This window comes from Cervus canadensis, chromosome 5, assembly GCF_019320065.1.
Source record: "Cervus canadensis isolate Bull #8, Minnesota chromosome 5, ASM1932006v1, whole genome shotgun sequence".
NCBI classification, from domain to species: domain Eukaryota; kingdom Metazoa; phylum Chordata; class Mammalia; order Artiodactyla; family Cervidae; genus Cervus; species Cervus canadensis.
In genome coordinates this window covers 363,591-379,902 of record NC_057390.1, presented here as the reverse complement: position 1 = coordinate 379,902, position 16,312 = coordinate 363,591, and the positions used below count along the sequence as shown (strand labels likewise).

At 45.3% G+C, this 16,312-nt stretch overlaps 1 protein-coding gene across 1 annotated transcript in view; it reads left to right on the top strand.

The window, feature by feature from the left end:
- Positions 1-8,648, top strand: part of MERTK (MER proto-oncogene, tyrosine kinase) — a 113,692-nt gene extending 105,044 nt beyond the window's left edge. The window contains exons 16-19 of the mRNA XM_043467712.1: positions 449-558; positions 1,700-1,859; positions 2,741-2,877; positions 7,610-8,648. Coding sequence (XP_043323647.1) covers positions 449-558; positions 1,700-1,859; positions 2,741-2,877; positions 7,610-8,123 — 921 coding nt within the window. The 3' untranslated portion in view covers positions 8,124-8,648. The remainder of the gene's footprint in view (positions 1-448; positions 559-1,699; positions 1,860-2,740; positions 2,878-7,609) is intronic.
- The last annotated feature ends 7,664 nt before the right edge of the window (positions 8,649-16,312 follow it).

Below are 16,312 nucleotides of genomic sequence, written 5' to 3'. Positions count from 1 at the left end.
ACAGAATCCCCCAGGCAAGAATACTGGAGTGGGTAGCCATTCCCTTCTCCAGGGGATCTTCCCCACCCAGGAACTGAACCTGAGTCTTCTGAATTGCAGGCGGATTCTTTACCATCTGAGCCACCAGGTAGCCCGTGGGTTCAATCCCTGTTGGGGAATTAAGGTCCTATAAGCTGCACAGGGCTTCCCTGGCGCCTCAGGTGGTGAAGAGTCTGCCTGCAATGCAGGAGACCTGGGTTCGATTCCTGGGTCAGGAAGATCCTCTGGAGAAGGGAATGGCAACCCACTCCAGTATTCTTGCCTGGAAAATCCCATGAATGGAGAAGCTTGGTGGGCTACAGTCCGTGGGGTCTCAAAGAGTCAGACACGACTGAGCGACTAGCTTCACGCTGCACAGCGCAACCAAATAATAATAACAGTCTGTCTCCTCCTGTCTCCCACCCCCTAGCATATCCCCCTGCAGACACTGCTGAAGTTCATGGTGGACATTGCCCAGGGAATGGAGTATCTGAGCAACAGGAACTTTCTTCACCGGGATTTAGCTGCTCGAAACTGCATGTAAGAGGCCTGGCTCATCCTGGAGGCAGTTGGAACCCCACGGTGGTAGATATCTGTAGGAGTGGCGGGTGGCATGTTGCTGTTAAAATATGGAGGAGGGCTAGATTTGGGAGAGGGACGGCGTGGCTGGCTCTGGAGACAGGATTTCTACCACCCTGAGATATGACTGGGTTTTTTGCTTGAGGGTTTTCCCTATCTCTGCTTCCAAGAGTCTGGTTGACTTCCAAAACTTTCCCCTGTGACTTTTTTTATTTTATTTTTATTGGAGTCCGCTTGAGTTACAATGTTGTTTTAGTTTCAGGTGTATAGCAAAGTGAATCAGTTGTACATATACTTATATATCCACTCTTTTTACATTATTTTCCCATATAGGTAATGACAGAGTATTGAGTAGAGTTCCCTATGCTATGCAGTAGGTCCTTATTAGTTATTGTTTTTTATATAGTAGTGTATATAGTGTGTATATATGAATACTTTTTTATTTTCACACTCTCATGCAGCTCGGAGTCCTAGCTGTGACTTTGGGGGCCTCCCTGACTGCCATCAGGTTTTTTGGGATCCAGAATTACATATAAGTCAACTCAGCATGCCTGAGAAATCCCATGGACAGAGGAGCCTGGCAGGCTGCAGTCCATGGAGTCACAAAGAGTCAGGCACGACTTGGTGACTAAACAGCAATCATGAAGACAGTCATGAAAAGCATAACAGTTCTGTCCCTGAGTTTTCACGATGCTATCTTGTGAAGCAGTTTTGTCCTGAGTGCACGGAAACTTTCCTTCTGCAGCAAAGAGATGAGGGCTTACACAACAACTTTGAACATCAGCTTCCCCTCTCTTCAGTCGGCTTCAGTAGCCATTGTTGATGTTCAGTCGCTCAGTCGTGTCCCACCAGGCTTCTCCATCCATAGGATTTCCCAGGCAAGAATACTGGAGGGGGTTGCCATGTCCTCCTCCAAGGAGTCTTCCTGACTGAACCTGTGTCTCCTGCATTGCAAGCAGATACTTTACCCCTGATCCACTGGGGAAGCCCACTTTTTGTACTTATCCTGAATGTTCTCAGTTGCATCGGGTGCGGACCTGGGATTTAAGGCTTTGCCTCTGATGTCGCTGAGGATGTGAACTCACTCTGTCTCTCTCTGTAGGTTGCGAGATGACATGACTGTCTGTGTGGCAGACTTTGGCCTCTCTAAGAAGATCTATAGCGGTGATTACTATCGCCAGGGCCGCATCGCAAAGATGCCTGTGAAATGGATCGCCATAGAGAGTCTCGCAGACCGAGTCTACACCAGTAAAAGTGACGTGGTATGTTCAGAGCTTTGATTCGGGCCCTCGCATTGCAAAGATGAAGGCAAGTTGAAAGAAATGACCTCAGCTGGTGCCACAAGACAACTTACTCTTTGATCAACTGAGGATTGGGGCAGGCTCACCCTTCTTTTATTTATTGCTTGATGCTTAATTCCAGGTGGGACACTAGATTCTGGTAAAGTAGCCTGACATGCAAAGGCCCTTCATTTATCCCCACTTTCCTCTGCTACAATATAGTGACTTATCACCCACAACTAAGATATTTCAGATTCACATTAAATTAAATGAATTCATCCAACGGCTGTTTGGAACCAAGATGCTGTATAAAAGGTGCTGTGTAATGACAGATACCCTTAACCAGAGATTTGGGAAAAAAAACAGGGCTTCCCAGGTGGCTCAGTGGTAAAGAACCCGCCTTCCAGTGCAGGAAATGTGGGTTTGATCCTGGGGCCGGGAAAATCCCCTGGAGGAGGAAATGGCAACCCTCTCCAGTATCCTTGCCTGGAGAATTCCATGGGCAGAGGAGCCTCATGGGCTACAGTACATGGAATGACAAAGAGTTGGACACAATTGAGCCCACATGCAGGAAAAGACAACACTTGCCAACAATAGTAGGAACAGAACATTAAACAGAGCAGTGAAGTGACAGAAGGCTAGACTGCCTTTGTCTCATTTCCCAAACAACTTTAGTAAAAATGGGGAACTGTGACGTTCCAACCCCATGCTGTTGCCGTGTTGGGAGAGCAGCGTGTCTCCAACATAATTGTCAGCTTTGTGCACCATCACCAGGGCTCTAAGGAAATGACCTTTCCCAATGAAAAAGTCCATTCAGCCTTTCTGGAAAGACTTGAGTCCTCACGTTGTTGCTTTGTCCTCAGTGGGCATTTGGCGTGACCATGTGGGAAATAGCCACACGAGGAATGACCCCCTACCCCGGAGTCCAGAACCATGAGATGTATGACTACCTTCTCCACGGCCACCGGCTGAAGCAGCCCGAGGATTGCCTGGATGAATTGTGAGTCACTTGCTCTCCATCTTGGGGCAGCCGGCAAAGAGCTGGGGACACACGGCCACTGGGGTGGGGCCGCTTCCATGTAAGGTGGGTGTGGGCAGAGGGTGCCACGCACAGACAACAGGACCAGGACCCTCCTGTGGGGGGAGGTGGCACGTGCTCGTCTCCAGGGACCCTCACGTGCTTTCAAGGTCTATAGTCACCTCTAGGAAACGCAGTTGGCCTTCTGTATGGGGGGAGGCAGAACCCGCAGATAAAGAGAGCCAAGTGTAAGGGACTTGAGCATCTGCAGGTTTTGGTGTCCACTGGGCTTCGGAAAACAATTTGTCATGGATATGACGGAGGACTGTAAATCCTACAGATACACAGGTTGACTTCACAGTGCATGGGGTACTTGGGTGATTCACTGCTCTCTCTCTTTTCAAAAAAGGTTGGCTTTATCTATAAGAGTGGGGACAACACTTGGTCGCAGCGCTCGGGCTACTCTGCGGGGGCTTCCGCTCTTGTGGAGCGTGGGCTGGAGAGCTCGGGCTCAGTAGTTGTGGCTCACGGGATCGTCCTCGCAGCGTGTGGGCTTCTTCTTGTGGGCTTAGCTACCTCGCAGTATGTGCGATCTTAGTTCTCCAACCAGGGTCTAACCCGTGTTCCTGCATTGGCAGGTGGATTCTTAACCACTGGACCACCAGGGAAGCCCCTTTGCAGATTTTATAAAAATAATTTCCTGTGGCACTGTCACCATATTTAACAAGAACTTTTCGGGACCGGGGACCTGCATGGGCTCCATCATGGAATGCCTTGCCGGGCTGCTGGGGCAGGTGGGCCTGTGCAGGACCCTCCCCCACCAACACACACACACACAGACGCACTCACACTTGCACGCTGGCTCTGCTTTCTCACACCCCTGAGAACACCCCTGTCAGTTTGCTCGTGGGCCTCCAACATCCCATCTCAGCCAAACAAAAGGAAGCTTTTTTGATCAGAGCCTTACTCTGCTTGGAGGTGGTGGCGGGGATTATGGTTGTAAATCCATAAAATTTAGAACAGAAACAGAAAACCCAAGCCCTTTACAAGAAAATCACAAAATCCTAATTTAATTAGATCTGGGGTTTCATGGTTATTTCTGCAAGGGCCACGTGAATGAAATGTTTGCTTCTGCAAATGAGGAAGACCTTTCCATGAAGCAATATTGAATAGAGCATTTTGTGGCTGTTTCTTTCTTGGCTTCTCTTGTGCTCCAGGAGAAGTTGATTATCTGAGCTCTTAGCAAGGTCTAGGCTGTGTCACATTGTGGTTTCAGATGATTCACGTAGAGCCAAGGCGAGGGAATGCTGAGTCGGTTTTCTGAGAGATTCTGTAGTGAAAGCCTCAGTGTCAGCAATGCCAGCTGGCTGGGAAGCCGGATGAAGCAGCTAGTCTGTGGTGTCTGTGCCCTGACTGGCCCCTCACGCCACTGCGGGCTTGCAGAGGCTCTGGTGAGCCAGGCCTGCTTCCCAGGTCCCCTCTAGAGTCTGGGTGCTGGGAACAGCAGTTGTTCAGTCACAGTTTTAGACTTCACTGCTTATTCTAGTTCCCTTGCTATTCCAACCATATCTTCAGTTGTTTCTCTTGCTATTGCTGTTCAGTCGCTAAGTTGTTTCCAACTCTTTGTGACCCCATGGACAGGCTTCTCTGTCCTTCACCATCTCCCGGAGTTTGCTCAAACTCATGTCCACTGAGTCAGTGATGCCATCCAACCATCTCATCCTCTGCCACCCTGTTTTCACCCTGCCCTCAATCTTTCCCAGCATCAGGGTCTTTTCCAGTTAGTTGGCTCTTCAAATCAGGTGGTCAAAATATTGGAGCAGTTACTTCCTTTACTGAAGCCTTGACCCTAAAAGTCATCCTTGATGGTTGGAATCAACTTCTTTCGAACTCCTATGTATGATGATATTTTGACCTCTTGCCATGAATTACAAATGTTCTAATGGCATCTATCAATAGAATAGTGAATCTTTTCAAGAATATTGTCAATTTACTTTGCTCAGATTCATCAAAGAAATCTCTATCCACAGCAGCTATAGCTTTATAGAATATATTTCTTGAGTATTAAGACTTGAAAATCGAAATTACTCCTTGATCCATGGGCTATAGAATGATATTGTGTTAGCCGGCAGAAAATAGCATAAATCCTGTACATCTCCATCAGAGCTCTTGGGTGATCAGGTACATTGTCAATGAGCAGGATTATTTTTAAAGGACTCTATTTCTCTGAGCAATTGATCTCAACAGTGGGCTGAAAATATTCAGTAAACCATGCTATAAACAGATGTGCTGTCATCCAGGCTTTGTCGTTCCATGTATAGAGCACAGGCAGAGCAGATGTAGGGTAATTCTCCAGGGCCCAGGACTTTTGGAGTGGTAAAAAAAAAAAAAAAAACACCCACTGGTTTCCACTTAAAGTCATCTGCTAATTGCATTAGTTCCAAACAAGAGAGTAAGTCTGTCCCTTGAAGCTTTGAAGCCAGGCCGTGATTTCTGCTTTCTGGCTATGAAAGTCCTGGGTGGCGTCTTCTTCCAATCAGGACTATTTTGTCAACTCTGAAAATCTGTTGTTTGGTACAGTCATCTTCATTCACTATCCAAGCTATATCTTCTGTGTAGCTGTAGCTTCTACATAACACTGCTGCTTCACTCTGCACTTTTATATTATTGAGACAGCTTCTTTTCTAAAACCTCAGGTTAGCTTCAAACTTTTCTTCTGCAACTTCCTCACCTCTCAGACTTCATAGAATTGAAGAGAGTTAGGGCCTTGCTCTGAATTCGGTTTTGGCTTAAGGGAATGCTGTGGCTGGTTTGATTTTCTGTCCAGACCACTGAAACTCTTCCATATCAGCAATAAGGCTGTTTTGCTTTCTCATCATTCATGTGTTCCCTGGAGCAGCACTTTCAGTTTCCTTCAAGAATTTTTCCTTTGCTTTCACAACTTGGCTAACTGTTTGGCCCAAGAGGCTTCTGGCCTGTCTTGGCTTTCATTCTTGACATGCCTTCCTCACTAAGTTTAATCATATCTAGCTTTTGATTTAAAGCAAGAGACGTGTGACTCTTCCTTGCACTTGAACACTTAGGGGCCATTGCACGGTTATTAATAACTTAATTTCAATATTGTTATATCTCAGGGAAGACAGAGGTCCAAGGAGAGGGAACGGGACCGAGGAATAGCCAGTGGGTAGAGCTGTCAGAATATACACAACATCCACTGATTAAATCTGCCGTCTTCCATGGGCACAGTTTGAGGCATCTCAAAAATATTATAAGAGGAACATCAAAGAACACTGAATCATAGGTCACCCTGACAAACAATAATAATGAAAAGGTTTGAAATATTGTGAGAATTATCGGACTGTGACGCAGTCTAATGCTGTTGGGAAAATGGTGCCAACAGACTTGCTCACCATGGTGTTGCCACAAACCTTCAATTTGTAAAACCCAGGGACTTCCCTTGCAGTCCAGTGGCCAAGACTCCGTGCTCCCAATGCAAAGGGTCTGGGTTTGATCCCTGGTCAGGGAACTAGAGCCTGCATGCCACAACTAAAGATCCCGTGTGCTGCCACGAAGATTGAAAATCTTTGTGCCACAGCTAAGACCCAGTGCAACCAAATAAACCAATAAAAAATTTTAATTTGTAAAAAAACACAGTATCTTGAAGTGTGATAAAATGAAATGCAAGAAGGAGTGTGGGTTTATGCCTGTGGGGGAAAAAGTGCAATAAAACAGTGTCTGCTTGTGCTATCAAACCACAGAAGCCCAGGGCTGGGCAGGGTCTAGAGTGATCACACTTGTGGGAACCTAGGCATAGTGACATCATAGACATGTAAATGAATGAGCAGTTCAGGTCCCTCTTCCCTGTAAGAGTGCACTGGCTGTCCTTTCTCCTGTCTTCCTCTTTTCATCAATCCCAGGATCCTAGTGTATCCTTTGGGTGGCATCCAAACCGACTTTTCTTAAAATTATCATCTGATCATGAAAATGCTCCTAAACACAGTCTTTCCATGGTCCCCCATTTGCCCAGAGAGTAGAAGCCAGGTGCATGAGGGTCTGACCAATGGCAGGCGGGGCAGCTTAGTGGTTAGGAACATGGGTTGGGGCACCAGACACTCCTCAGTGCGGGTCAGTTTCCCCATCAAACTGGGGAGAGCCAAGCATCACCCTCTCCAGAGCCTTGTCTATAAAATGGGTTTAACAGTACTTGTGTAGGCACGTGTGTTGTTGCCAAGCTAACATGTCTAAAAGTACCTTAAATGACAGCTGTTAGGTAGTAAATACTACAGGTCAGTCATTATTCGTTTTACTAGAGAAGGCAGAGCTCACGGGCAAGAGCAGGGGCCCCCGTGTCTGAATGGCCGTGCATGGCTGCTTCATGGAGCGGCGGCAGATGGCCAAGACGTAGCAGCCCCACACATGCCCGAAGCTGCAGCCGCCCCAAATCAGGGGCTGTCCCAGTGCAGGGCTCACCTGTTGCTGTCATAGCACTGCCCTCATGGTTCACACACCTGTCCACCCCAACCCACCTCTCGACTTCATTCCTCGAGCCTCCCAGGACCTGGAACGATGGGGAGTGGGGAGCCAGGACACTGACCCCGACTCTCACCTCCATCCCCAAGCCCCTCCATTCCCTCCTTTGTGGGACAACCGGACGGTTGGCACATGGGCTCTGGGTGCTGCTCTGGGGAGGTCACACGCTCTTCTTCGCTTGCAGGTATGAAATCATGCACTCGTGCTGGAGAGCTGAGCCCCTGGACCGCCCCACCTTTTCAGTGCTGAGGTTGCAGCTAGAAAAGCTCTTAGAGAGTCTGCCTGCGGCTGGGGACAAAGCCGATGTCATTTATGTCAACACGCAGTTTCCAGAGAGTGGGGAGGGCCGGGCTGAGGGCTCGGCACTGGCCCGGCTGGACTTAAGCATCGATCCCGACTCCATCACTGCTTCCTGCACGCCCAGCGCCACCGTCAGCGTGGTTACCGCGGAAGTTCATGAGCACAGACCTCAGGAGGAACGGTACATCCTGAATGGGGGCAATGAGGGATGGGAAGAGCCAGCTCTGGCTTCCCCCGCCACAGGAACGGCGGAGAAGAGCCGGGTTTTACCGGAGGACACGCTGGTAAGGAGTGGGGTCTCTTGGTCCCAGTCCAGCACGTTGCCCTCGGGGACCTCAGGGCCGGATGAACTTTTATTTGCTGATGACTCCTCGGAAGGCTCAGAACTCCTCATGTGAGGAGAGCTGAGACACTGCTCCCAAACCCTGGAAATTCCTACTTTAAGACCCTTGATTTTTTTTGTATTTGTCTTCCTTAACAAGTAAATGCCCCAGCCGGAAAGCACCACGTGAATGTTGTCAAGTAAGTCATCATTGTTTAAAGTACATAATATATATTTATTTAAAGAGATAGTATCTATATGTATATGGTGGAAAGAGACAAAGATATTCTATTTTAATAAAAGATGACTTATATCATGTCACTTTTCTAGCATATCGTAACATTTAAGCCGTAACAGCCTCATCTCTACGGCAGTTCCTGGATGTTAACATTGGCACAAAGTTTTTTTTTTAAGTTTTTTGTCTTTTTCATGACTATTAAATATTTGTAAAATGAAATGCCCTATTTGCCATTGCTTCTGGTCTTAAGAAAAATCTGGTGTTGCCACCTGAATCATGTATTTGATAAGAGTGATTCATGTTTAAAGTTTTATAACTAATGAATTCTCTGATCTGGCTTCCTAATAAAATATGAATGAGGAAGAATGTGTGGTACTTACTTGAGACTTAGGAGGATATGGTCACTGGCTGCCTCAGTGCCTTTGCAAAGGAGTTCTCCTGATGCCTGGCCCTTGATGCAGTTGCTCTGACCACTCTTGATATTGTTTCTTAAAGATACAGAAGAGACTTCAGTGGTGGTCCAGTGGTTAAAAATCCACCTTCCAATGCAGAGAATGTGGGTTTAATCCCTGATTAGGGAATTAAGACCCCACATGCTGCAGGGCAACTCAGCCTGAGTACTGCAACTCGAGAGGCCTGTGCTTGGCAGCTACTGAGCCTTCAAGCTCTAGAGCCCATGCGCCACAACTGGAGAAAGTCCAAGCTCTGCAACAAAGACCCAGTGCAGCCAAAAAAAAGGTACAGAAAAACCACTCCAGAGCACCCAAAGATGAAAAACCAAAAATATCAGAGGGTTGAAAAATACAATCTGAGGGGAAAGATTTAAAATAAGTCATAAAAGGGACTTCTCTGGTGGTCCCGTGGTTAGGACTCCACACTTCCATTGCAGAGGACACAGGTTCCATCCCTGGCAGGACACTATGATCCCACTTGCCAGGCAGCTCGGCTAAAAAAAAAAGAAAATCATAGATGAGTTCAAGAGGTAAAGCAGTTTTCTGTGGGAAGGCATGACTCATGGGAGGAGATGTGGGCAGTGGGCAGGAAACACGCTTAGGGCTCAGGACCCCTCAGTTCACATCCCAGCTCCGCGGGGTCGCGACAGTCATTGCTGCTTGAGCACTTGTTACGTCTCAAGCACGTTATGAAAGCTACATTAATCCGGACATCACTCACCTGGGTACCAGTGCCATCATCACGTGTGGGCCGGTAAAGCGAGGCTGGAAAGGTTGAGGGTCTTCTATGGCACCTGTCTGGAGAGGGCGGGAACCAGAATTCAGAATCAAGGAATCCGAGCTGGCTGGCTCAAGCATGTGATCTGGGGAGTCTGTTCCAGAGCTTCTTGACCTTCTAACTTTAACAAACACATCCATGCGTGCATGCTAAGTCACTTCAGTTGTGTCTGACTCTTTTCGACCCTATGGTCTGTAGCCCACCAGGCTTCTCTGTCCATGCAATTCTCCAAGCAAGAATACTGGAGTGGGTTGCCATGCCCTCCTCCAGCATAACAAACACATGGATAGCACTTACTATGTGGCCAGGCCCAGGAGTCATTTAATCCTCATAGTAACCCTACCAGGCATTGTTTGTTGTTTAGTTGCTCAGTTCTGAGCGACTCTTCTGAGAACCCATGGGCTGTAGCCCACCAGACTCCTCTGTCCGTGGAATTTCCCAGGCAAGAATACTGGAGTGGGTTGCTGTTTCCTTCTACAGGGGATCTTCCTGACCGAGGGACTGAACCTGTGTCTCCTGCATTGGCAGGAGGCTTCCTTACTACTGAGCCACCAGGGAAGACCAGGTAGGTACTACTACTATCTCCATTTCACACATGGGCAGATGAGGCAAGAAAAGGTTAACTTACTCTGCTAGTAAAGCAGTCAACGGATGTGATCAGGTTCAGTGTGGATCCTTCCAGCGCCCATGGCAGACAGGCAGGCCAAGCCCTCTGGCATCCTCAGGCTTGTTTCACTTGTGAGTAGCTTCCCCCAAGCCACTGCAGCCTGCAGAAATCAGCATGTGGCCCTCCTAGCCTGGGTCCTCATCCCAGACACCAGCCCAGGTGCCCCAGTCTCCAGGGTCAGCTGACTCTATTGTTACTGTGAAATGCTCCAGACCAGAAAGTTCTGGGGGGTGGAAAGGAATCTGCATTGTTATGAGAAATGCCAGCACCACATTTTATCAGTGAAAGGAAAAAATAAACAAAAGGCTGTTAGAATCTATCAAGATAATTTCTGTTGGAAATTTTTGAATGGTTATTTGAAAATCAATAAAAGATTTTGTATCACCTGCTTTGTATCATCTGCTTGTGCAAATAAAGTTTCCTGTTGGCGATGACTGTTGAGAATGTCCTTTCCATCCAATAGGGATTTTAAAAGTAACTGAAACACTATTTGGGGAAATCATGACCCAACCGACGAGTTCAAGCAAAAAAACCCAAGTTAAAAAGGTATGTTCATGGCAACTTCCCTGGTGGCCCAGTGGTGAAGACTCTGCACTTCCACCGCAGGGGGCAAGAGTTTAATCCCTGGTCAGGGAACTAAGATCCAGAAAAGCCAGGTGGCCGAAAAAAAAACAACATATGTTCGAATCTGTAAGATAAAGTAAGCAAATTGAAAACATACTTGGGAGTTTCATACACATTTAATGTGACATATCTAAAGTAACATGCTTTGTGTTTTGTATTTCTAATTTTAATTACATAATGTAAACAAATATATAATGAATAAGTCATCAAATGCCCTCAGCCCCCCAAATCCTATCCAGTGTGTACAGTACATGCCATGTAGCCTGAGAAGGTCTGGGAAGCCAGGGTCAATTCTGCTGTAGAGAGAAAGCCATGGCTTCCAGCTTTTCCGGAGACATGGAAGAGAAATTAACTCCGCCCAACCCCACAGCGATGCCCCAGGGCCTTGGCCAAATGGGACGCGATGGCAGAACACCTCTCACCACCTCCTTTTCTCAAGAGGTGGATAGAGCCGGACTACTCTTGATCAGGGGACTTCCCAGGTGGCTCAGTGGTGAAGAATCTGCCTGTTGCAGGACATGCGGGTTGGAACCCTGGGGTGGGAAGATCCCTGGAGCAGGGAATGGGCAGTCCACTCCAGTATTCTTGCCTGGGAAATCCCATGGACAGAGGAGCCTGGAGGGCTTCAGTCCATGGAGTCACAAACAGTCAGACATGACTTAGCAACTAAACAACAACAACCCTTGTTGTTGACACTTGTAGTCCCCTAACAGACAGTCACAACCACTGCATTCTTCTCTCGGCCACACTGGAATATCTGAAAGCACTAACTTTCAGAGGACCTAATCCCTGACAATCTTCTGATCTTGAACTGATCCATAGCCTTTCAAGTTCTCTCTTGTATAAACTCAGATTACTTATGTAAGTGACTCTTAGGAGCAAAGAAAAAAAAAAAAAACTGGGGAAGAGAAAACAGGGAGAAACAAGTTGTGTCATTCCCTTCAGCTGGGATGGGACTGGGGAGGGCAGGCGAAATAAACAAACACCTGAAATGCTCTTGACCTTCAGGCTGAGAGTAACTGCCTGGGGAGCTGTTTTTTCCTCCCTTTCTTCCCTCTTTCCCTCTCTTCCCACCTCTCCCCTTTCTTTCTTCTTTTCTTTATCCTTTTCTTTGCTTTTCTGCCAACTCCCCACTCCATGCCTTTTCTCATCTTTCTGAGTAGAAAGGAGAAAGGGATTAGGGCATCGTGAGTCAGCCATGCAGCCAGTAGCAAGGGCCAGACTGGAACCAGTCCTTCGAGCCTTCCTCCAGTCATCTCGAGCAGGTCACTTTGTTCTCACGGAGGCCAAGTGTCCATCCATGTGCAGTAAAGACAGCGCCGCCTTCTCCTGCAACCCCTCGGGTGGTTGTGTAGGAAAGGGAGGTGGCAAGGTCTTTGAAAGGACCTTATACTCGTTATCAAGGTTTTTCCCAAGTAGAGCCTTCTCTCCATTCCATTCCTTATGCAGTGCAAGCTCAGCATCTGTCACAGAAGCAGCATTGTCCCTGATTATGTTACCAACTGCCTCCAATATAATGCAAATCGACTTAAAAAAATGCACTATGTGAGAGTTGCAAGTTAAGTGTTATTTGGGGCAAGATGAGAACTATAGCCCAGGAGACAGCAGCAGCACCTTTGAGAAAATGCTCCAAAGAGGCAGCGGGAAGATCAGTATATATGTGAGTCTGGCAATCAAGTACATATTGAACTCTTTTCAGTGGGTGTTGAAGGTCAGTAGCTGGGGCAGCACATGATTTAATCCTTTTGGAGGTAGATGGCAGGTGCCAGTTTGTAGTTGACACAAAGTAACTCAGAAAAAGACTTAATCTGTGCCAGTGATGCACGCAGTGGGGACACTGGCAGAGTGCAGGAGATGAGCCCTTATGCCCCAGAGGCAAGCGACTCCCTACACATCCGAATAAGAACCGTATCTGATGCCCAGATATCATTCCTATTGGTCACCCCCAGGAATTTAGTTACTTGAGCCTCGTTGACTATTCTCTTTCCATATATGGGTGATCAAGCAGGGGTGGCTTGATCAACAGGATTTGAGGACCTAAGTTGTCAGAGTGCCCTCCCTGTGCCTCCCAGGCCCCCCAGACCAAGCAGATTCCCGCTTAGGAGATGGCCAAACCAGAGCTCTTATTTTACAAATCAGGCCGATGCTGGCCAGACTTGTCCTGACTCATGAAAGTAAAGACTTTTGTAACTTCTCCGTGTCAATGACAAAAGCAAGTTGGAACTTCTGATGAATCAGTGGGAAAATAACTCACCCAAAAATAAACCAGTTACAACAGCAACTTAACTTCTCTAAAGACATTTAGGTACTCTGAGTGACAAATGGGAAAACAGGAAGTTTTGCTTTCTTTAATGAACATTTCAGTAACCAATGGTGTTTCCATGTACAAATCTACATAAAAATATAGATTTTATTTTTTCCTTTTTAAAGCTCTAAGGACAGAAGTAAAACTGCCAATACTATTTAAGTTTAGCATGCCCAAACTGCCTAATTTATTTGTATTTTAACAAAATAATTATTTTTGGAAATTGTGGCCCAAAGGTCACTACTTTAGAATATTTTCATGTAAAATTTACTAAAAACCATTGAATTTTAACTTACAGAATATGAATTTTATGGTAAATAAGTTATATCTCAATAAAATTTTTTAAGTTTTAGAACTTTGTTCTACCAGATATTTCAAATCCTCCTTTATCTCTATCTTGGTGAACTATATGGACTGGTAAAAAGCAAGTTCTTAAGGACTCCTCAAAATGGTCAGTCCATGATTATTCATTTTTGCTTAACTATTCAAGAAATTAGACAAAACTTGCAGTTTTTACAATGTTTTAAATTAAGACAGTTTAAATATATAGAAAATTATACATATTTATATAATGTAGGAAATTAGAATATGCCACCTCAAAATATGCCACTTTGGCATAAAGATAACTTTTTTTTCCAATTATCTTTTATCTTAAAAAAAATCTTAAAAAAAATCTTATTGGAGTATAGTTGCTTACAATGTTGTATTACACTTGTACAGCACAATGAATCAGCTATACATACATCCCCTCTATTCTCGATTTCCTTCCCATTCAGGTCACACAGAGCATTGAGTGGAGCTCTTTGTCCCGTATAGTAGGCTCTCGTTAGTTATATCTATTTTACACAGAGCGGTATACACATGTCAGTCCCATCCTCCCACCATCTCCCTTTCCCCACTCGGTGTCTCTTCTCTACATCTGTGTCTCTAAGGATAATTTTAAGTGAGAATCAACAGATGCAGAAAGAAGCCCTCTCAGCTTCTTTATCTGACAAGCTTCCCTTATCTGACTAAAAGCAGAAACCTCTAGAATAGCTGGACTTCCATAAATCTCCTTTCCAGGGCAACTTTTATGGCTACAGAGACAGGAAGTCGGCTCTGACACGGACCTGCATAACCGAACCTTACTCCTTTACCTTCCCCCAAATATTTACCTTCTGCTGTCTGCCACTCTTGAAAACATAAAACCCCTTTCCCTCTATCTTGTCACTTCCCTAAAAATTTATTGTTCTTTATTAAAATGCAGTGTAAATCCCAGGTACCAACCATCCCTTTGAGTTACTCATCATAGAGTTCTCCTATGTATATGCATAATACATGTGTTAATAAACTGATTTTCTCTTGTTAACATTTCATCCATCAGTCTGATTTGCAGGGTCCCAGAGGAGAACCTAGGACCATAGAGGAAAAAAGTTAAGTTTTTCCTCCCCTATAATAGAACTCATGTACCCCCTTCCTAAATTCACCAGTATGAACATTTAACCAAAGTATGATCTGTCTTGGTAAATGATTATGTGGACTTGAAAAGAGTGTGTATTTTCTAGTTTCAGAGTGAAATGTTCTATTACAATTAATCAGGTCAAGTTGGTTGATTGTATTGTTCCAGTCAATTATATCCTGACAGATTGGTTTTATTTCTGTCCATTATTCAGGGAAGATTATTGAAATCTCCAACTATAACTGTGGGTTTTTCTCTATTTCCTATTAGTTTTTCCTTCATTTGTCTTAAGCTCTGTTAATAGGAACATAAATATATAGGATTGTTATGTCTTTCTGATGAAATGACCTTGCTATATCCCTTATAATAGTCTCTGCTATGAAATCTACTTTGTCTGATGTTAATATAGTCACTCCAGCTTTCCTCTGTACTGTCAGCAAGTCATATTATTTTTCATTCTTTCAATTTTAACCCACTTGTGTCTTTATATATAAAGTGCCTTTCTTGTAAGTAGAATACAATTTTATTATATTCTATTTGTATACTGTTTTTTTAACCATCTGATGGTTTTGTTTTTTTAACCATCTGTTTTAACTGCTGCCTTTTAATTAGGGCAGATAAACATGTATGGTAGATAAGTCATGTATCGATGTGAGAGTTGGACTATAAAAAAAGCTGAGCATTGAAGAATTGATGCTTTTGAACCATGGTGCTGGAGAAGACTGTTGAGAGTCCCTTGGACAGCAAGGAGATCCAACCAGTTGATCCTAAGGGAAATCAGTCCTGAATATTCATTGGAAGGACTGATGCTGAATCTGAAACTCCAATACTTTGGCCACCTGATGGGAAGAACTGACTTATTTGAAAAGACGCTGATGCTGGGAAAGATTAAAGGCAGGAGGCAAAGGAGACAACAGAGGATGAGATGGTTGGATGGCATCACCGACTCAATGAACATGTGTTTGAGTAAACTCTGGGAGTTGGTGATGGACAGGGAGGCCTGGGGTTCTGCAGTCCGTGGGGTCACAAAGAGTCGGACATGACTGAACAACTGAACTGAAACATGATTATTGATACACTTGAGTTTCAGTCAGTCAGCTTTCTATGTGTTTTCTGTTTTATCTGTTCTTAATTCACTTTATTTACTTTTTCTGCCTTCTTTTGGAATAATCACATTTTTTCTGATTTTGTTTTATCTCCTATAGATTGTTAGCTATAACTTTGTTTTTATTCTTTAAGGTTTATAGTAGATATGCTTAACTTATAACAGCTTCTGTTAAATGATTTAAAATATAGTATTAAAAGTCTTACAATGGGGACTTCCCTGGTCCAGTGGTTGGGAATCCAGCTTCCAATGCAGAGGATGTGGGTTTGATCCCTGGTCAAGGAATTAAGCCTGCAAGCCACAACCAAGACCCGACACAGCCAAATAAATAAATACCTGCTCATAACAGTCTGGAATTGACAGTGTAATTGGTGTCTTCAACCAAGGACTAACAGGTGTGACTAAATAAATATTCCAGCTTGGGCTTCTCTGGTAGTTCAGTGGTAGAGCCTCTGCCTGCCAGTGTAGGAGACATGGGTTCAATCCCTGCTCCAGGAGGATCCCACATGCCACGGAGCAACTAAGGCCATGCACCACAATCACTCAACCTGCACATGAGAGCCCAGGAGCCACAACTGCTGAGCCCACATGCTGCAAATACTGAAGCCTGTGCACCCCAGGTAGGGAGCAGCCCCTGCTCACTGCAACTAGGAAAAGC